Source organism: Dendrobates tinctorius, unplaced genomic scaffold, assembly GCF_039654945.1.
Source record: "Dendrobates tinctorius isolate UK_male_01 unplaced genomic scaffold, ASM3965494v1 ptg000070l, whole genome shotgun sequence".
NCBI lineage: Eukaryota > Metazoa > Chordata > Amphibia > Anura > Dendrobatidae > Dendrobates > Dendrobates tinctorius.
This window is the reverse complement of record NW_027361738.1, coordinates 11,380,145-11,402,607: the sequence shown is the minus strand read 5'-3', so window position 1 is coordinate 11,402,607 and position 22,463 is coordinate 11,380,145. Positions and strand designations below refer to the sequence as shown.

At 47.7% G+C, this 22,463-nt stretch overlaps 1 protein-coding gene across 1 annotated transcript in view; it reads left to right on the top strand.

Annotated features, from left to right (window-relative positions):
• The first annotated feature begins 5,236 nt into the window (after nucleotides 1-5,236).
• NFE2L3 (NFE2 like bZIP transcription factor 3) overlaps nucleotides 5,237-22,463 on the top strand; it is a 65,151-nt gene continuing 47,924 nt past the window's right edge. Inside the window, exon 1 of the mRNA XM_073581382.1 lies at nucleotides 5,237-6,086. Coding sequence (XP_073437483.1) covers nucleotides 5,598-6,086 — 489 coding nt within the window. The 5' untranslated portion in view covers nucleotides 5,237-5,597. The remainder of the gene's footprint in view (nucleotides 6,087-22,463) is intronic.

Here is a 22,463-nt window from a genome sequence, read left to right as displayed (position 1 = left end):
TTTCTGCCTATGCTTCTGTCCCTGGTTCCGTACACTGCCTAAGCTCTGTCTTGTTTCTCGTCTTGTCTTCCCTTGCTCTTTGCATGCGCCTGGCCTTCCTAGCCACCTGTTTGTGCCTCAGCCGTGCACGCCCTAGCCGTTCCCGCCTGCTTGTGCCTCAGCCGTGCTCATCGGTCAGTGACAGCTGTGTAGCCTGCCATGCCTCAGTCGGGTTCGCTGGAGTCTTTCCCGTCTGTCAGTGCCGCAGCCCGATCAGCTAGCCAGTGCCCCAGCTGAGCTTTCTGTGCTCCCTTGCACCTGAGGCCTGTTTCACACTTCCGTTTGTGTCCGCCAAACGGATCCGTTTCCGTTTTTTTGACGGAAACTGATGCAAACGGATCCGTTTTTTTAAAAACGGATCCGTTTTTTTGACGGATCCGCGGTAACCACTAATGGAAGTCTATGGGACAAAAAAAACGGATCCTGCAAAAAAATGGCGGATCCGTTTTTTTACGGAAACCAACGGATTTTGACGGATTTGAAAAAACGGAAGTGTGAAACAGGCCTTACGCTGTTTCTGCACTGTGCTCTACGTGCTCTCTATAGCACGCGCAGGCCTCGCCTGCTCATGGCATACCTCCCCGTGCTTCTTTAAAAGTGCGCTGTTGTGAGTTCATTTTTCCCTTCACCATTGAGGTCTGATGAACTCCCTCCTCTGGTGAAGGAAGGTAGTGAGGCTGATTACCAAACACATGGGCAGCTAGATGATGACTGGGTGGCTGGAATTGAGGACTGGATATAAGGCTGCCGACGCCCTTCTTCCTGGCTGGTGATTTTCCTGCTTGATTCTTGGAGACCAGTCTGATTCCTGCATCTCAAAGCTAAGTTTTCTGCTCTTCTTTGTACTCTTCAGTTTTGTTTTTGTTTTGCCTTGTTTATTTTGGGAGTTCTGCCATCCCCGGCCAGGGGTGAGCTGAACTCCATTTTTGTCTCTGATCTGTTGATATTTTGCTCTGTCTTCAGAATATACCTGAGTGCTGATATAGTCTTTTGAAGTCTAGCGACTTCAGGGCCTGTTTTTCCTATCAGTCGGTTGGCTCATTTTGATAGGGTTTTTGCAGATAGCAGACAGCAGCTTTCCTATCCTGTCCTATGTAGTTAGCTTGGGCCCCATCATTTGCTCAACCTATCTTTCTATCTGTGTTAGTGTTTTCATCTTGCTTCACCGTCATTATATGTTGGGGGCTGCCTATTGCTTTGGGGTCTGCTCTGGGGCAGTTTAGTTTTTCCCCTTTCTGTCTTTAGGCTATATAGTTCTCCGGCTGTGATCGAGGGGTCTAGGGCACCGTAGGAACCCCCCACGGCTACTGCTAGTTGTTGTGGATAGGTTCAGGGGTCTGCAATCCGATAGCTGCCAACCTCTCTGGTTTTTCTGGACTTAGCTGGTATTTTGTTTTTTCCTCCTTCGGTGACTCATTATAACAGTGCGCGCAGGCTTTGCCATGTCCCCTGTCGTGCCCTCTTGCACGCACAGGCGCTAACCCTGTCCTGGAACCCTGACCCTGGCATGCCTCTCTGCACGCGCAGGACTCTGCCTCGCCTGACCCTGGCGTGCCTCTCTGCACGCGCAGGACTCTGCCTCACCTGACCCTGGCGTGCCTCTCTGCACGCGCAGGACTCTGCCTCACCTGACCCTGGCGTGCCTCTCTGCACGCGCAGGACTCTGCCTCACCTGACCCTGGCGTGCCTCTCTGCACGCGCAGGACTCTGCTTTGTTACCTTGTGCCTTGGCGTGTCTCTACACACGCACTCTGTCTTACCTTGTGCTTTGGCGTGTCGCTACACACGGACCCTGTCTCGTTCTGTGAACCCTAGCGTGTCCCCTACACACGCACCTTGCCTTGCACCTAGCCTTGAACCCTGGCGTGTCCCCTACACACACACCTAGCCTTGCACCTTGGCGTGTTCCCTAACACGCATCATGCCTGGATATCTGACGTGCCTCCTTGCCTGAACCCTGGTTTGCCTGCCGGATGCCCGGAACCTGCCGATCGCTGCCAGAGATCGTAAGCTGGATGACTGCGGCCTGATGTCCGCAGCCTGATTCCCTGATCACGTCAATCGTTGCCAGCAGTACGGAGTCCGATGCCATTGTGCCTTTACCTGTACCTAGGCGTGCCACCTGGCACATACTATGCTATGGACCTTGGCGTGCTCACGCGGGCACATTGCACGTTTTGCTTGTATTCATGTTTGCACTGAATGTGATCCTGAAGATCTTAATGAAGATACCTTTAACTTACCTCTTGTCTTGCTTCCTGCCTATCCCTGGTCGTCAGACACTCCCGTAGTGTCCCCCTGAGCCGGCCGTCTGGTCCCAGCAGTCGTGGTGGCTCACCCCCTTGGTCTTGCCCCTGACACTCCCTGTACAGGGGGTGGGTTCTCACTAGGTCAGCTCACCCTAGGTGGGTGGGTGCCACGGCCCAGAGGGTCCACTCTAAAAAGGAAAATGGTCTCAGCAGAAGCTGAGGCCGTCACAACATGTGACAGAGTCTGTAGATGCCGTGGAGAGCAATCTGCTGCCTGCAACATCTTTCAGCATGACCGGTTTGGCAGTGGGTCAGTAATGGTTTGGGTGGCATTTCTTTGGAGGGCCGCACAGCCCTCCATGTGCTCGCCAGAGGTAGCCTGACTGCCATTAGGTACCGAGATGAGATCCTATGACCCCCCTGTGAGACCATATGCTTGTGTGGTTGGCCCTGGGTTCCTCCTAATGCAGGACAATGCCAGACCTCATGAGGCTGGAGTGTGTCAACAGTTCCTGCAAGATGAAGGCATTGAAGCTATGGACTGGCCCGCCCATTCCCCATACCTGAATCCCATTGAGCACATCTGGGACATCATGTCTCGCTCCATCCACCACCATCACGTTGTACCACAGACTGTCCAGGAGTTGGCGGATGCTTTAGTCCAGGTCTGGGAGGAGATCCCTCAGGAGACCATCCGTTGCCTCATCAGGAGCATGACCAGGCTTTGTAGGGAGGTTATATACAATACTGAGCATAATTGCCTTGTCTTGAGGCATTTCCACTAAATCTACATGTAATTTGATTTTCCACATTGATTTTAAGTGTCATTCCAAATCCAGACCTCCATGGGATATTAACTTGGATTTACATTGATCATTTTTAAGATTTATTGTTCTCAAGGCATTCCACTGTGTAATGAATAAATATTTGCAATTGGAATATTTCATTCAGTGATATCTAGGATGTGTTATTTTAATGTTCCCTTCATTTTTTTGAGCAGTATATATATATATATATATATATATATATATATATTATAAAAATACACTCGGTCAAATCTCGAACATCAATACCCGGCACTGCCGCCGGCACTCGGATCGGAGCATTCAGCTCTATAGAAATACATGCAGCTGAACGCTCCGGTTCCGAGTATCTTATGTGCGGTGGATACCGTGACATAGGATACCCGACATATACCTATTTTACCTGTTTGCAGGTCACTGACCACCTATGTTCCGGGCTACACTTTTTACCTGATCTTTGGCTACTATTTGTGATTTACTCACACTAGCATCTAAAAATTATCCTTAGTACACTGATGAAGGTCTATCACGACCGAAACGTTTGTAACTAGTGGCTATTGCATGTATTAAAATTCTGATTTTTTTTGCATCAAAAATTCTTGAGTGTGCCCGGTATTTGATACTTGGTTATAAGGTTTGGGAACCTTCTGTGTGGCACCTCCCTGTTTGGCTGTGCTAACATTTATTCCTATACAGATCTGCTGGGGATGATTAGGGTAATAGGATCAGACATGTTGAGGATGATGGGGGTAGTGGGAGCAGACCTGCTGGGATGATGGGAGTAGTACGCACAGATCTGCTGGGGATGATGGGAGTAGTACGCGCAGATCTGCTGGGGATGATGGGAGTAGTAGGCACAAATCTGCCGGGGATGATGGGGAGTAGTAGGGGCACATCTGCTGGGGATGATGGGAGTAGTAGGCGCAGATCTGCTGGGGATGATGGGAGTAGTAGGTGCAGATCTGGGGCAGCACGGTGGCTTAGTGGTTAGCCACAGGCGCTAATTGGTGGGATTTGTCCTGGGTTCAAATCCCACCAAGGAGAACATCTGCAAGGAGTTTGTATGTTCTCCCCGTGTTTGCGTGGGTTTCCTCCGGCTACTCCGGTTTCCTCCCACATTCCAAAGACATACTGATAGGGAATTTAGATTGTGAGCCCCATTGGGGACAGTGATGATAATGTGTGAAAAACTGTAAAGCGCTGCAGAATTTGTTAGCGCTATATAAATATAAAGATTATTATATTATTATCTGCTGGGGATGATGGGAGTAGAAGGAGCATACCTGCTGGGGATGATGGGAATAGTAGGCGCAGACCTGCGGGGGATGATGGGAATAGTAGGCGCAAACCTGCTGGGGATGATGGGAGGAGTAGGCGCAGACCTGCTGGGGATGATGGGAGGAGTAGGCGCAGACCTGCTGGGGATGATGGGAGGAGTAGGCGCAGACCTGCTGGGGATGATGGGAGGAGTAGGCGCAGATCTGCCGGGGATGATGGGAGGAGTAGGAGCAGACCTGCCGGGGATGATGGGAGGAGTAGGCGCAGACCTGCTGGGGATGATGGGAGGAGTAGGCGCAGACCTGCTGGGGATGATGAGAATAGTAGGAGCATACCTGCTGGGGATGATGAGAATAGTAGGCGCAGACCTGCTGGGGATGATGGGAGTAGTAGGCGCAGATCTGCGGGGGATGATGGGGAGTAGTAGGCGCAAACCTGCTGGGGATGATGGGAGTAGTAGGCGCAGATCTGCCGGGGATGATGGGAGGAGTAGGAGCAGACCTGCCGGGGATGATGGGAGTAGTAGGCGCAGACCTGCTGGGGATGATGGGAGTAGTAGGAGCAGATCTGCTGGGGATGATGGGAGTAGTAGGCGCAGATCTGCTGGGGATGATGGGAGTAGTAGGCGCAGACCTGCGGGGGATGATGGGAGTAGTAGGCGCAGACCTCCGGGGGATGATGGGAGCAGTAGGCGCAGACCTGCGGGGGATGATGGGAGTAGTAGGCGCAGACCTGCGGGGGATGATGGGAGTAGTAGGCGCAGACCTGCGGGGGATGATGGGAGTAGTAGGCGCAGACCTGCGGGGGATGATGGGAGTAGTAGGCGCAGACCGGCTGGGGATGACGGCAGCAGCACGTGGCGTCCTGGCAGTGCGCGGCTCAGGGTGCTGTTCACACCTTCTTGCTCACCCACCTCCTCTCTCTCAGCTCCTCCCCGCGGCTCTGCCCACCGCCCCGCCGGCCTGTGCCTGTGGGAGTGCAGCCATGCCCGGCATTGTCGGCGGCTGTGCGCTCTGATGCCTTTGTGTCTGGCAGTGGCGGAGCAGCCGGCGAGCTCTTTGTCTTCCCCCGGGTGCAGGGATCCCCCGGCTGCTCCCCGCTGCCCCTCTCCCGCCCGCCTGGTTATGTCCGCCGCCTGCGTCCTGTGCCCACGGCCCCTGGCAGCAGACTGATCGGTACCAGAGGCTGCCGGGAAGTTTCCTCGTCCGCTCGGCCCGGCAGGGATACAATGAAGGATCTGAAGAAGTATATGACAGAAGGTCTTCTGCAGTTCGCCATCCTGCTGAGCCTGGCCGGGGTGAGGGTGGACCTGGACTCCTACCTGCCGCCCATCCGGGAGATCATCCTGGGCACCAGCACTGCCTACTCGCAGATCCCCTTCCACAGCCTGAGGGACACTGGGGAGGGCTCCAGCCTGCACCCCAAGAGCCCCGACCTGGACTCCTTCTTCACTGCCCGGAGGCTGCTGGACGAGGTGAGGGCGCTGGGGGACACACGGGTGCCCCGGACGGAGGTCAGCGCCTGGCTGGTGCACACGGTGTCTGCGGATGCTGCGGAGCCTGGCTCCAGGGAGGAGGGCAGCGGCACCGAGACCCCGAGCCACGGCGAAGGCCCGAGCCAGCCACCTGCGGGGAGCAGCAGCCTCCAGCCGAGCCATGCCAGCCCCTCACAGCCACACACTGGCACCGGCGCCAGCCCCGGAGACTATACCAAAGAGGTAATGATGGCTCAGCACGTGTGTGGTGTGAACAGGGTCATGTAATGGGTTCTCCTGGGGTCACATGGAATGCTGCCAGTTACTGGGGGCATCTGGTCACCTCCTGCCCCTAACATCAGGCTGTTTATTTAGGCAGAGAAGCAATATGGAGGCATGATGTGTGCACCACGCCCTGCCTGATCTGCGCCTACTCCCCATCATTGTGTATGGCAGGAGCACAACCCCCATCATCCGCCGCCTCCTCGCACACTCTCCCTTTGTATTCAGCTGTTGATCCAGTCCCATAATAATAAGTGTTGATTTCCAGGACTGTGGGTTGTCACATTCTGGCTGGCGCGGTGGACTTGGCACATCTGCCGCCCTGGGTGGGGAACTTCATGGGAACCAGAAGGTTCAGTTTTGCAGGGAGTTGCATCACTTCTCAAACTTTTAAGAAATCGTAGATTTATCTTAGGAAATCTAGACGTATTGTTGAGCAGAAGGAGCTTGACCTCCATAACTGGGGGAAGGATAGAGGGTCTGCTCCATCCCCCATGTCTGATCCGGTGGGGGACAGGTGCACGTTAGACAAAGACATCCTAAAAATTCAAAGCGGTGTACCCTGCGCCCGCTCACCAATATCTTACAGCAGTGCTGGGGTGCTCCCGAAAATTCATGGGAGGCGTCACCTTGTGCATCCTCAGGCCCCTCCAACAGGTCCGACGTGGCCAATTTATGCTCCTATTAATGTCTCATGATTATTCTGTTTCTTTTTCTTATGTTGTGATTCTTTGGGGTTTAAAAAAAAAAAAAAAAAAAAATCAGTCTCACAGTACCAGGGGGCTTCTTTATTCACCACTCATTTTTATTGTCATTACCAAGGGGGTGGTGCTAAGAGGATTTTCTGGGGGCATCTCAAGGCTGATTTTCATTATTAGCCTGTGAGCTCCAGCCCCTAGTAAAGACCATAACAATTACTATATAAAACCCATATCTCAGGTCTTAATCCCACCATACACCATACATTCTATTTGTACGCTGCCCCTATTCGTCAAACAATCAGTAATTTTGGTTTCCAGTACCATCTCTATGCTGATGACACCCAATTATACGCTTCTTCTCCTGACATCACGCCAGCCTTTCTAGAAAACACCGGCGATTGTCTAAACGCTGTGTCCAACATCATGTCCTCACTATATCTGAAACTGAACTCCTTGTGTTTCCTCCCTCTACTAATGCACCTATACCCGACACTGCCATTTCCGTGTGTGTTTCCACCATTACTCCCCAGCAACATGCCCGCTGTCTTGGGGTCATACTTGACTCCGAACTTTCATTCACCCCCCACATCCGATCACTGGCTCGCTCTTGTTATCTGCACCTCAAAAACATTTCTAAAATTTGACCTTTTCTTACATTTGACTTCTTCAAAAACTCTTACTGTTTCTCTTATTCATTCTCGTCTGGACTATTGTAACTCTCTCGGTCTCCCTCTTACCAAACTCTCCCCCCTCCAATCTGTCTTGAATGCTGCAGCCAGGATCATATTCCTCACCAATCGTTACACCGATGCCTCTACCTTGTTCCAGTCATTACACTGGCTACCCATCCACTCCAGAATCCAGTACAAACTTATTACCCTCACCCACAAAGCCCTCCATGGCTCAGCACCACCCTACATCTCCCTTGTTTCAGTTTACCACCCTACCCGCGCCCTCCGTTCTGCAGATGACCTGAGGTTAGCATCCTCCATAATCAGAACCTCCCACTCCCGTCTCCAAGACTTTACACGTGCTGCGCCAATTCTTTGGAATGCACTTCCCAGGTCAATACGATTAGTCCCCAATCCCCACAATTTTAAGCGTGTCCTGAAAACGCATTTATTCAGACTGGCCTATCACCTCAACACATTAACCTAATCTATCCCTGTGCGGCACAGCCAAAAGTTTTACCATAACCAGGTTCCCCGCATCAAGTTCCCACATGCTTTATGCATCTATTAGCCCTCTGCGTCTGTACTGTTACACACTTAACATTATGGCTGGTCCAAACAATCAGGGCAATTGTTACCACTCACCTTTCGTGTCTACCTCTTTCCTCATAGACTGTAAGCTTGCGAGCAGGGCCCTCATTCCTCTTGGTATCTGTTATGATCTATGCGATAATTGTTATGCTGTAATGTCTATCGTCTGTACAAGTCCCCTCTGAAATGTAAAGTGCTGCGGAATATGTCGGCGCTATAGAAATAACATTTATTATTATTATTATTATTATTATTATTAGATCACATTTGGCAAGTCCTTCATACACCGGTACAGCAGAGCGCTGTGTTCTCTGAGAGCCAGGCTCCTCTGCCAGTGGCTTATATCACCGGGAACCATAGGATCGGAAGCCTGAAATTGGATGTGCCGAAATACTTCTGCCCCCTGACACATCTGCTGGGCTGTAGACAGGAGGCCCCAATATACAGGACACTATTGACCAAGCCCATTGATATCATTGGGGTAGGCTGACATCAGTCTCGTGCGTGTGGGCGGGCCTTTAACTTGACATCACCTATCCACAGAATAGGTGATAACTTGCTGATCGCTGAAGGTCCGAGTGCTGTGGATGGGTGCAGACGCGGGTGAAGACAGTCTGTGCAGCCTTCACATGTCCAACTTTCAGGTTCTGAGATGGACCGCCATGTCTGGCCTTGGGTCTCCTGACCGAATCTCGGCATCTCATACATGGCTGTGAAGCTGTGGGGCGGTGAATGTTGGACTTCTGAAACCCCCCTGAGTGCTGCCCTCTTACAGTCTAATACTTCTAGTTTTTCTCGACTTTTTGCTAATGTACATTCATAGGTTGCACATAAGTAGTGGACAGAAGGGAATATGACTGCAGGATCAGACTGCGTAGGGTTTGTTTGCATTCTGTTACCATGGAGATTGCCTGCATTGAAGCTGTATAAACAAAACGGTTTGGCAGTTTTTTTTCTTTAACTGTCCTATACTGCAAAGTAGCTTTTTTAAATTCAACTTAAATGTATTATTTAGGTAATAAGAATATTTGTTAGCAGGTGGACGTAACCTTCACTTTAATATGGATATCTTACAAATGTCTTTGTTTTTAGAACACACCTCTCTCATGACTAATAAATGCCCTAAGCAGCTTCCGGTTGTAACAACTTCCGTCCAGTTGTAACCGGTGACGTCACCGCACACCTCTTTCCATGTTAACCCTCAACACACACTCCTCAACACACACACTCCTCTTACCTTTCACCATCTCCACTCACGTCCACTCACTCTTTCACTCCACATACGACCCTTTCTCTCACTCCGTCTCTCATACTCACGCCGTCATCGCCGCTGATCCACAATCCCCGACATCTTCCGCCGGCGCCATCCTGGATCCAGACGTCCTCCATGCCGGCGACATGTTCTTGCGGCGACGCCATTTTGGATCGGCGAAATCCCGCGATAGTCAAGATGGCGTCGCCGCAAGAACATGTCGCCGGCGTGGAGGACGTCGGGATCCAAAATGGCGTCTGCGAAATCTCGCGAGATTTCGCCAACGCCATTTTGGATCCCGACGGCATCCACGCCGGCGACATGTTCCTGCGGCGACCCTATTTTGGATCGGCGAAATCCCGCGATACTCAAGATGGCATCGCCGCAAGAACATGTCGCCGGCGAGGACAACGTCGGGATCCAAAATGGCGTCGGCGAAAACTCGCGAGATTTCGCCGACGCCATTTTGGATCCCGATGTCGTCCTCGCCGGCGACGCCATCTTGACTATCGCGGGATTTCACGATACTCAAGATGGCGGCGCCGGCGGAAGAAGATGTCGGGGATCATGGAGCAGCTGCGATGACGGCGTGAGTATGAGAGACGGAGTGAGAGAAGGGGTCGTATGTGGAGTGAAAGAGTGAGTGGAGATGGTGAAAGGTGAGAGGAGTGTGTGTGTGTGTTGAGGGTTAACATGGCAAGAGGTGTGATGCTATCGCATCGATGCGATAGCATCGGGCCATAATCTAGTGACTAATAAACTTCAAAAGAGTCATCGGGTGGCATAGGCACAAGACTCGCCCATATAGCGTCGGTATTGAGCACACAGAGTTCCTGTGCCTCCTTAATATGGCCACGTGCCTACAGGGTTTTCCAATTTTTTTTCAAAGTAAGAACAGTTTAACTATTATGACATTTAGAATTAAGAGTTTCTTACTCCATGAATATCCTCTGCTGGTACTGAAGATGACGGTGACCTTTCCATCATTTACAGTACATGACCTCTGCAGCCAATCATCATAAATCTGGAGGCCTCTTCTCCAGGCAGTATGCCTGCGTCACAACATAAACATCTACCACTTAAACTCCCTGTTCTGCTTGATAATTGGATATGTTGCAGTGCCTTCCTGGGCTTAGCAGGGTAATTTCCAGGACAAGACATAGCATTGCTCATCCTGGGCTTAAAGGGGCTTTCCAGGCAGATGATATCAGTCTTTGGGCTCACACAGACGTCGTTGGGTGTCGATCTGATCATGGACCGCAATGCACGGACTGGCAGCAGTGTTCCCGACCTTAGTGCGACATCCTTATAGAAATATATAATGCGGTCATACCCTGGCCATGGGTCCCCTGACCGGTCCTTAGGGCTCACATACACGTCAATATTTCACGTATAGCACTCGTATCTATGACAGTGGACATGCAGGACGTTAGAGGAATGCTAGGGGAGGGAGGTGCCGGACAACGGCATAGTTTTTCAGCTATATCGGTGAGTGCTGCAAATTTCTTCTTCTTTCGCTTCACATTGAAATATTCATGTTTTTTGACTGAAATATATACCGCAATACTTCAGATAAATAGCTCCGTCTGTTAATGTGGTGATTTGTGTGCCCTAGTATGCAGTTCATCTGTTTGCTCTTTGCTGGTATCTATGACAGTCTATAGGACTGTTCATATGTCAGATTTATTTTTGAGTGGTCCTTGCCAAATCGCAAAGACATGTCTGCTATTGATTGGTGTTGTCGGACCAAAATCGCAATGCGAGTCTATGGGTCAGTGCCATCCGGGTGCTGTCCATTTTTCACTGATAGGAGAAGGTGGAGAAACTTTTTTTTTTTACTTTTCAATGTAAAAAACATGAAACTGCTGAAAATCTAATAACACTCTATGTACATATGGAATTTTGGAAAACTGGAACTGCAATATTGCTAAAAAAAGAGAAGGTACTTGGGGCATAAATTGGCCACTTCAAGGGAGCCCAACAGCCATTAACAATGCGCACCTCATTGACCTAACCCAATTATGACACCTCTCCTGGGCTGAAAAGCCTACAATTTATAGGGCAGGAAGGACCCAGCTAATTAAAACCGCAATATTGCAGTTCAATTTTTCCAATATTCCTTATGTACATAGAGTAGCATTTCCCTATTTTCTGTGGCAGTAATGCAGTTCCTAATTTCCAAATTTTCTATTTTTGACGTTTCAGAATGCAGCTTTATTTTCTTTATTGTATGTGTATGTAGGTTGGGACTTGTCAGTCACTGTCGATGGGCAGGGAGAAGTCACCGGGGACCCACCTGTACAAGTAAGTCTCCTACGCGGCTCGGTCCCCGTCAGCTATTAAAAGTCCCTATGCGCGGCAAGGATTTGCCTGTTTCTGAGCTGGTACCGGCGGGCACGTATGTGTTAATCATACTCCCGGGCAGAGCCCCACTAGTGGGCGCAGCCTCGCTCCATACACTTGGACTTTTCAATGGTGACGACATCAGAGGGGTCATTGTTACAGTCAGTATGCAGGGACGCAGTAGGGCAGGGAGGACAGATGTCAATTGATTCATGCATTTCTAAAGCGGGAGTCACACACAGCAATCTCGCTAGCGATATTGCTGCTGAGTCACAACTTTTGTGACGTAACAGCGATCTCACCAGCGAGATCGCTGTGTGTGACAGCGATCAGCGAGCGGCCCCCTTCCGGTATCGCTGATCGCTGCAAGAAACCTCTGGACATTTTTTTGGTCGCTGATCTCCCGCTGGCCAGCACGCATCGCTGCGTGTGACAGGCGGGAGACCAGCGATCAGCTGTAAAAAATAGAATTAAAATAAAAAATATTGTTATTCTCACCTTCCGACATCCCGCGCAACCATCCCGCCTCTCTCCACACTCCCGGTCCCAGTGATCCTTTGCACGAATGACCGCGAGACTTCGCGCTCCCGCGAGACCGTGACGTCTCGCGGTCATTTTCGCAAAGGATCACTGGGACCGGAGCATGGAGAGAGGCGGGATGGTTGCGCGGGTTGTCGGAAGGTGAGAATAACAATATTTTTTATTTTAATTCTATTTTTTACAGGGATGGCAAGCGATGCCGTGCGCTCGGCATCGCTGTGCTGAACGCTGGTGAAGCTGTCTGTGTGACAGCTCACCAGCGATCACATAGCGACTTACCAGCGATCCTGACACCTTGATATCGGTGTCGGTATCGCTGGTAAGTCGCTATGTGTGACTCCAGCTTAAGGAATAACAGAGGAGCTCAATGCAGATTTCCAAGAAAAGATATTTCTGTGTTATTTTCTGAGTAATGCAAGAATGGGGGGAGCGAGTTGTAAAACGTCCCAAAGTCAAGACAAGAAATCTACAAGGAAGTATCTACTATTAATTGCTCCTGTGCAGTGGATTTCACAGAAGGACATTTAGTTTCTATTTTAGTTTGTAAAGTTTACAATAATGAAACATATGGCACCTCTGTCATCTGCTTTCAGATCCATTAAATTAAATAAGTCAAAGATTTGTGAAATGAAAAATTTATGGATGCCCAAGCAAAAGGTAGAAAAATGTTTAGAATTGAGAGTCCTCAGTGGTTGATACCTTTTAATGGCTAACTGAAAAGATGGTAACAAATTGCAAGCTTTCGAGACTACTCAGGTCTCTTCATCAGGCTTTGACTAATACAAAATCTGAAGAATCACATATTTATACAAAAAAACAGCACAGAAAAACGCAATAGATAAGACAAGTGACAAGAAGAAGAATTGTCATTATGGGGGAGTGATAGACAGTTATAGCCATAAATATTGGACCAGTTCATAGTCAACTGTTACCATCTTTTCAGTTAGCCATTACAAGGTATCAACCACTGAGGACTCTCAATTCTGAATATTTTTATATCTACTGGCTAACATGGTACAAAGACGTACATCTTTCCTTTTAAAACAAGTAATTTAATGTCCATCATGCTATGACCGGGGATACAAAAATGTTTTGCCACAGGTAGATCCATTCTTTTTTCTCTTATTGTGTGACGAGAATTCATCCTTGTTCTCAGTTTTTGCCCAGTCTCCCCCACATACAGACCCCCAGTAGGACATTTAGTACAAATAATTAAGTACAGTTAGTTCTCGGGTTACGACAGTCTCGAGTTACGTCGTTTCGTGGTTACGACGCTTTATTACGACGCCTTATTCCGACTTACGGGGTTTTGCGTCGTAACGCGAACTACGTGCAGCAGCGGAAGAATACAGTACGGTACTGTACTGTACTTGGTTCTAGACCGATGAAGACGAGTCTCCTGCACGCCAGAACGCCCTTCATTATGGCTCCCAAACGTAAGCCAGACGCTTCTGATGCCAGTACATCAAAGAAAAGGAAGGCCATCACCATGGAGGTGAAATTGGATATCCTAAAGTGATTTGATAAGGGGGAAACAGCGACAGACATTGGCCGGTCATTAGGACTTAGTTGTTCGACTGTCGCTACGGTTATCAAGGATAAAGATCGTATCCTTGAACATGTGAAAGGATCTGCTCCTATGAAAGCGACAGTGATAACAAAGCAGCATAGTGGGCTTATTATTGAGATGGAAAGGTTATTAGTGCTTTGGTTGGAAGACCAAAATCAACGCCGTATCCCTGTGAGCCTTATGGTTATTCAGGAGAAGACTAGGCGACTGTTTGAGGCGTTGGAAAGAGAAAGGGAAGGAAGTGAAAGTGAAGAGTTTGTGACGAGTAGGGGTTGGTTTATGAGGTTTAAGGATCGTGCCAATTTCCATAACATTAAAGTGCAAGGTGAAGCTGCTAGTGGTGATGAGAAAGCAGCAAGTGAGTTTCCTAAAGCATTGGCTTAGATAATTGAGGAGGGTGGTTACTGTGCTCAACAAGTGTTCAACGTGGATGAGACAGGCTTGTTTTGGAAATGCTTGCCTAACCGTACGTACATCGCCAAGGAGGAGAAGTCAGCACCAGGTCATAAAGTCAGCAAGGAGAGACTGACTTTGCTTCTTGGGGGCAATGCTGCTGGCGACTACAAACTGAAGCCCATGCTGGTGTATCAGGCTGAGAATCCAAGGGCACTCAAAGGCATTTTGAAGGGTCAACTACCAGTCATCTGGAAGTCTAATAGGAAGGCATGGGTGACACTTGCAGTGTTTGAGGACTGGTTCACCAACCATTTTGTGCCAGGCGTGGAGCGGTACTGTACCTCCAAGGATATCCCTTTTAAGGTGTTGCTAATTCTGGACAATGCCCCTGGACACCCTGCCCATCTGGATGACTTTCACCCTTATGTCAAGGTGGATTACCTTCCACCTAATACCACTGCCCTAATACAGCCTATGGACCAAGGAGTCATTGCTATATTCAAGGCCTGCTACCTCCGAAGGGTCATTGGTAATGCTTTAGGAGCAACTGAAAATAATAAGGAATTGACTCTAAAGGACTTTTGGAAAACATACAACATCCTTGATGCTGTGAAGAACATTGCTGATTCCTGGGATGAGGTTAAGCAGACCAGTATGAATGGTGTGTGGAACAAACTGTGTCCCCAGTTTGTGAATGATTTCACAGGGGTTCAAGAGTCAGTGACTAGTGTCATAAAGAACGTTGTTGCTATGAGTAAGAATGAATCTGGAGGTGGAGGATGATGATGACGTTGACTGCTGGGCATGCATGAATTGACCAAATTTTGTGCTAAGTATCTCCATTTTTTCTTATTATCTAGAGCAGTAATGTTATTAATATTTCATATATTACATATTTACATGCTTTAGCACTAGAGAGTATAAGAAGTTCAGGGTAAGCAGGCCTTGTTTCTCTCCTATTTCTATCTTTAAGACAGCCCTTGTCCATGTGGCTTATTAGGGTATATGACAATAGAGAAAGGGAGCTGTCACTCGGCACTCCCCTCTGAGACAGGGGCTCCTATTTTGGAGGACCTAAGCTGTCTTTGTTGGATGCCGCTAGTTATCAGAGCTTCCTCTGGCAAAATCAGGGGTTTGCCGGGAACTGGAACTAAGGAAAGTAGCTAATCCCCCTGGGGTCTGTGTTCTGAAGGGGGTTGTCTGAGCTTGTACCCCATACAGCTTCTGCAGCCATGTCAGTGTAAGTTCTGAAAGAGAATTCTGTAGAGTAGTCTCCTTAAGAATATATAACCTGATGTAAGTAAACAACACTGACCTGTTCTGACCACCGATCCGGCTATGACAGGAAGAAGGCTGCATTACTGTGGAGGCAGCATGCCCACAGTGCCTCCATCTGTACATAGGTCTGCAGATGAGCTGTGTACATGATATGTTTTGCAAAGTTTCCTACACGACCTTATAGCAGTGTTCCTCTTCAGTCCAGGAATTTTGCAATACCTACAGAATAGCGCAGTCGAAAAGGTCTTCTAAGGCCGGCTGCAAGCGGTGTGGGCTTGATGCAAATTTTCTTCTGCAAATCTGCTGTGTTTCTGCATCAAAATCCACATGTGTTAAAGCGGATTTTGCTGTGAATTTCATCCTGTACATTCCAAGGCAATACGATCCGCACAAAGAGCATACTGCGGATTTTAAGGCTATGTGCCCTCGTATGCAGAACATTCCTGACTAAAAACCGGACTCCTTCCCAGGAAAAACGCATTTTTTTTTTTTTTTTTTTGCTCTTTTTACGCGGTTTTTCCGGAGCATCCACATTCTCATAGAATGTAGTTGGAAATGCGTTTTTTCCACAAAAATTAATGAACATTCTGCGTTTTTTTCCGCGAAGCGTTTTTTTTTTTTTTTTGCGGAAAAAAAAACGCATCATGTGCACAAAAATTGCGGAATGCATTATAAGAAGATGATGCTTAATGTATGTGTCTTTTAAGCATTTTTGCAGGGGAAAAAAACGCTTTAAAAACGCGAAAAAAACGCTTACATGGGCACACAGCCTAAAACTTCCCAGTTCGTGTACATTAGAGACTTCAAACTCATAAACTTAGTGGACACTGTGCTAAGCTAAGTTTCTTCTGCATAGAAATAGGCATCAAATACATATTTATTTATATTGCTACCTGCATGATTAAAAGTGATCTGTTCACTTTTCATTTATGTTTTTGGATGTGATGGCGCTCGGGGCCATTAAGCTCAGGAGACTTGGAATGTAGTTACTTGTACGACTTGTTTCTCCTTTACGTTGCTGATGTGTGTTCGGGGTGTATACTTTCTGTACACTTGTCTTATACTATTAGCAGCTTTGTGAAGTGCGTTGTGCAAACAGAATGATCTGATCCTCGCCTTGTCTTATTTAGGGAGGTGATGCAGATCAGTGCAAAAAATTGTTATACAAAAATTACAATAAACCAAGACCCAGACTTACTATTAGTGGAAACCGGGACCCCCAACGCACGTTTCGCTATTTAGCTTACCCCCGAGGAAGCTACATTTTTTTGCACTGGTTCTCTTTTAACTTCATTATATCGGGCAGTGTTATCTATCACCATTGACATGTGATTAAACCCTCTATCTCCTTATGTATATATGGCAGATCCGTTTTTTAGGATTGCTTTAACATTTATTATAGACCTATGGATATATTTTGACATACGCACCTGTGCACTTTAATATCTAATTGGTGACATAAACTGCCTTGTTTTTCATATATACATATTTGAAAAAACTTGCAACTATGCATTATACTATATATTTTGCTACATATGTATATATGTATGTGTATATATATATATATATATATATATATATATATATATATATATATCTATCTATCTACTATATGAAACCAATTTTTGTGCAATCTATTTTTACTTGCCTATTTAGACACCCTTTCTAATTTATATGTGGATACGAAGTGTCGCTGATTCCTTTATATATTGTGATGCTTGATTGACTCATTACTTGTATTCTATTATTCCTTTTTTTGGAAGAAAATTATAAAAATATACATTTTTTACTTTATTGCTCCTTAATCCATTTTTTCTTTGGGTATTATATTATTATTTTGTAGCAATCCAATGTACTGTTCCATGAAGGAGACCCTACTGGGGAAACAACAGACGGCACTGACGTTACCGTAAGACAACTCATTCACTTCCAGTGCAACAACATCATACATTACCCATCAGTGCGGTAATATGATGTATAGCTGTCGCAGCATCTTTTTTTTCTATCGGCGCTGGAATGGCGCTTTAAATGTAAGCCCCCTATCCCAGTTCATATACCCACCTTCACTTTTTACTGATGCCGCTCCGGTCTCTTCTTGTGCATGTAACTTCTGATTGGCCGGCGGTCAGAAGTTTCATCACAATAACTCAATGCAAGTCTATAGGTACTGTCACACTTAGCGATGCACCAGCGATCCCGACCAGCAATATGACGCGGTCAGGATCGCTGGTGCTTTGCCAAGTGGTCACTAGTGAGCTGCCACACAGGCAGATCTCACCAGCGACATCGCTGGGGACGGGGGTCGCTACTTACCTGTCACACTAGGCGATCCTGCGTCCTCCCACCCGGCTCCACGCTCGTCCAGTCCAGCCTGTTCTCGCGCAATCAGCGATAAGCAGCAGGGGAGCAGGTCGTAGGTAAAGCTGGAGTCACACACATCGACTTACCAGCGATCCCGACAACGATATCAACGTTTCAGGATCGCTGGTAAGTCGCTATGTGATCGCTGGTGAGCTGTCAAACAGACAGCTTCACCAGCAATCAGCACAGCGATGCCGAGCGCCCGGCATCGCTGTGTTCGTTAGCGTTGATGCCATATCCCTGTAAAAAAATAGAATAAAAATATTGTTATTCTCACCTTCCGACGTCCCGCGCAGCCATCCCGCATCTCTCCACGCTCCGGTCCCAGTAATCCTTTGCACGAATGACCGCGAGAATGTCACGGTCTCGCGGCAGCGCGACGTCTCGCGGTCATTCGTGCAAAGGATCACTAGGACCGGGAGCGTGGAGAGAGGCAGGATGGCTGCGCGGGACATCGGAAGGTGAGAATAACAATATTTTTTATTTTTTTTATTATTTTTTACAGCTGATCGCTGGTCTCCCGCCTGTCACACGCAGCGATGCGTGCTGGCCAGCGGGAGACCAGCGACGAAAAATATGTCCAGAGGTTTCTTGCAGCGATCAGCGATACCCGGCAGGGGGGCCGGTCGCTGATCGCTGTCACACACAGCGATCTCGCTGGTGAGATCGCTGTTGTGTCACAAAAGTTGTGACTGGAGCGATCTTGCTAGCGAGATTGCTATGTGTGACTCCCGCTTAAGTATCAGACACAGCTATATCGCTAGCAATATTATCGCTATAACGTCACAAGTTATAGCGATATTGCTAGAGATATCGCTTAGTGTGACAGGCCCTTATGAGAGCCAGAACGAGGCGCTCGGACTTGTACTGAAAAGTGGCCGCTCCATGAAACACTGGAGCTGCCGGCATTCCACTTGCTGGAGACCGATGGGAGCAACGCTAGAAAAGGAAGAAGGCGGCGGAAGGTGAGTATGAGACAGGGAGTAGGGAAATTATATTAAAGTGCCACTCCAAAGGTGCGATGATAAAAAATCATTGTAGTGGTGCTTTAAAGACTAGTGATACTTCGTAGACACAACTTTGTTTTGTACATTGGTCCTATTCTGTTATAGTAACCCTTTCAGACTTTTGGGTACTCCAACAAATAATTCACATTTTTTAGTGATTCCTTTCTATTTTAACAATACAGACATTACACCACAAAAGCAGATTTCCTGGAAGGAAATGTCATGTTTTGCCTTAGGAAACAACATCTCACATGGCATGCATAGGAAAGGCATATGTCTTCTTTTCAGAATGGCTGTCATTTTCCCGTATGAGTACAGATCCCATTGTTTTATTTATATGCACTAAGAGCACTTTCTAACCCCTCTGACCACAGCGGCGGCAGCCATCTTGTGATTACTAGCTTTGAACGGGCTCTTTAGTATTTAATACTGAGGGTGTATGGCTTAGTTCACATCTGTGGTTTATCTTCTGTGTAGGATGGAATCCACAACATTACCGGATCTAAACCCTACTGATGGCGTAGACCAAGTTCAGACGAGCGTATGGAACATTTTAATAATAATAATCTTTATTTTTATATAGCGCTAACATATTCCGCAGAGCTTTACAGTTTGCACACATCATCATCACTGTCCCCGATGGGGCTCACAATCTAAGTTCCCTATTAGTATGTCTTTAGAATGTGGGAGGAAACCGGAGTACCCGGTGAACATACAAACTCCTTGCAGATGTTGTCCTTGGTGGGATTTGAACCACTGAGCCACCGTGCCGCCATTTTCACATATATGGTTTTCTGTATGTCTGTTTTTTTATATCTTTGTCATCTGTGGCCATTTTTGCCATCCGTATGGCATTTGTTCTTTACATCCACAATTAGAATTTATAAGGCCTAAAACAGTCTCCTATTTTATTTTAATTAACAGGTTGTTTCAGTATGGCATTGGTTATTTTAACAAACTCATTGAGTTCCATGGGCGATTCTTTTTGTGAAAAATGTAAGAGATTAGGGCATTCTGCTGTCTGTTTCACACAGACACTAAATCCATGTGAAAAAATGAACAAGGCCTTACAATGAGTACTGTCAGGATTCAGTATTGGCGTTCACTATTGTGGCAACCTATGTGGTGCCTTATGGCTCCCCGTACACATTAGACTAATGCCAGCCCAACCTGTCAGTATGGACGGGTACAGATGACAGTGTAATGTGTATGGTGCCCCAGACAGATGACGTTGAGGCAGATACTGATCTGTCATGTCAATTTTGGACAGACGATCCTTATGTTCTGTAAGAGATAAATAAGCCTCCGACAGAGGAAGATGTCTGGCAGCGACTCATTCATAGAGAACATGGGAGTGCTCGGCAGAGCGAACGCTTCTGTATATGGGAGAGCTGACAGCTGAACCGTCGTTTGGCTGAAAACTATCTAAAGTGCATGGGAGGTTTAAAGCGTGTTTACGGTCTAAAATAAAAAGTGCAATCAGCTACGACGTGCCCACTAGTCGGGCTGTGCCCGGGAGTATGTACAGTATATCGCATACATCACGGCCGTTCACGGGCAGAAAACTGCGATTCCTTGTAGTTAACAGTGTTGGGGGGGGGGGGGGGATTCAAAACGTCTACACAGAGTGACTGCAGACTTTTCATTTTAGACCGGACATCCCCTTTAACCCCTTCACGACTTTTGACGCCACGTAGGCGTCATGAAAAGTCGTGCCAGAACGACCCATGACGCCTATGTGGCGTCATGACTTTAAAGCCCCCCTGCGGGTCGGGTGACCTAGGTCACTGAAAGGTCACCCGACCCGCAGATACAGGGGGCTTTGTTCTTCGCCACAGGGGGCGTGGCTTCGCCCCCATGTGGCTACGATCGCTCTGATTGGCTGTTTCACTTTTAACATCCAATCAGAGCGATAGTAATATTTCATCAATGAAAATTGATGAAATATTACAATCCAGCCATGGCCGATGCTGCAGTAGCATCGGACATGGCTGGAGACACCGATTCCACCACCCCCACTGGCGACCGCAGCTGACAGCGGCGATCTGCCGCCGCTGTCATCATCTGCCCCCCTCCCATTCCCTCTGCTCCCCGCCAGCTTCCGATAACCCCTACACCCCCTCTCACCTCCCCCGGCACCTTCTAAGTCCCCCTGTCGCTCCCGGTGTCCGGCGGGTCCGGTTCATGGGCGCCGCCATCTTGGAAAATGGCGGGCGCATGCGCAGTGCGCCCGCCCGAATCTGCTGGCTGCAGATTCCATTCTTTCATTTTGATCACTCTCACACGTCGGGGCTCAGCAGGGAGGTAGTGACATTTTGAAATGCTGACTTTAATGGCATGGTCTGAGGGTGTCATGTTACATTTGCAGAGCCCCTGTATGCCTAAACAGTAGAAACCCCTCCTCATTTTGGAAACTAGACCCCCCAAGGAACTTATCTAGATGTGTGGTGAGCACCTTGAACCCCCAAGTGCTTCACAGAAGTTTATAACGCAGAGCCGTGAAAATAAAAAATCATTTTTTTTCCTCAAAAAAAAAAAAAAAAAGATTTTTAGCCCGCAATTTTTTTTCACAAGAGTAACAGGATGAATTGGACCCCAAAAGTTGTTGTACAGTTTGTCCTGAGTACGCTGGTACCCCATATGTGGGGGGGAACCACTGTTTGGGCACACATCAGGGCTCGGAAGGGAAGTAGTGACATTTTGAAATGCTGACTTTGATGGCACGGTCTGTGGGCATCATGTTACATTTGCAGAGCCCTTGATGTACCTAAACTGTGGAAACCCCCCACAAGTGACCCCATTTTGGAAACTAGACCCCATAAAGAAGTTGCCTAGATGTGTGGTGAGCACATTGAACCCCCAAGTGCTTCACAGAAGATTATAACGCAGAGCCATGAAAATAAAAAATAATTTTCTTTTCCTCAAAAAATGATTTTTTTAGCTCGCAATTTTTTATTATTTTCACAAGGGTAACAGGAGAAATTGGACCCCAAAAGTTGTTGTCCAGTTTGTCCTGAGTACGCTGATACCCCATATGTGGGGGGAAACCATTGTTTGTGCACACGTCAGGGCTCGGAATGGAAGTAGTGACGTTTTGAAATGCAGACGTTGATGGAATAGTCTGCGGTCGTCATTACGTTTGCAGAGCCCCTGATGTGCCTAAACAGTGGAAACCCCCACAAGTGACCCCATTTTGGAAACTAGACCTTCCAAGGAACGTATGTAAGATGTGTTGTGAGCACTTTGAACCCCCAAGTGCTTCACAGAAGTTTATAATGCAGAGACGTGAAAATGAAAAAAATAATTTTTTTCCACAAAAATAATTTTTTAGCCCCCAATTTTTTATTTTCCCAAGGGTAACACAAGAAATTAGTCCCCAAAAGTTGTTGTGCAATTTTTCCTGAGTACGCTGATACCCCATATGTTGGGGTAAACCACTGTTTGGGCACACGTCAGGGCTTGAAAGGGAGGGTGCACCGTTTGACTTTTTGAACGCAAAATTGGCTGGAATCAATGGTTGCACCATGTCGCGTTTGGAGACCCCCTGATGTGCCTAAACAGTGGAAACCCCTCAATTCTAACTCCAACCCTAACCCCAACACATCCCTAACCACAGCCCTAACCCTAA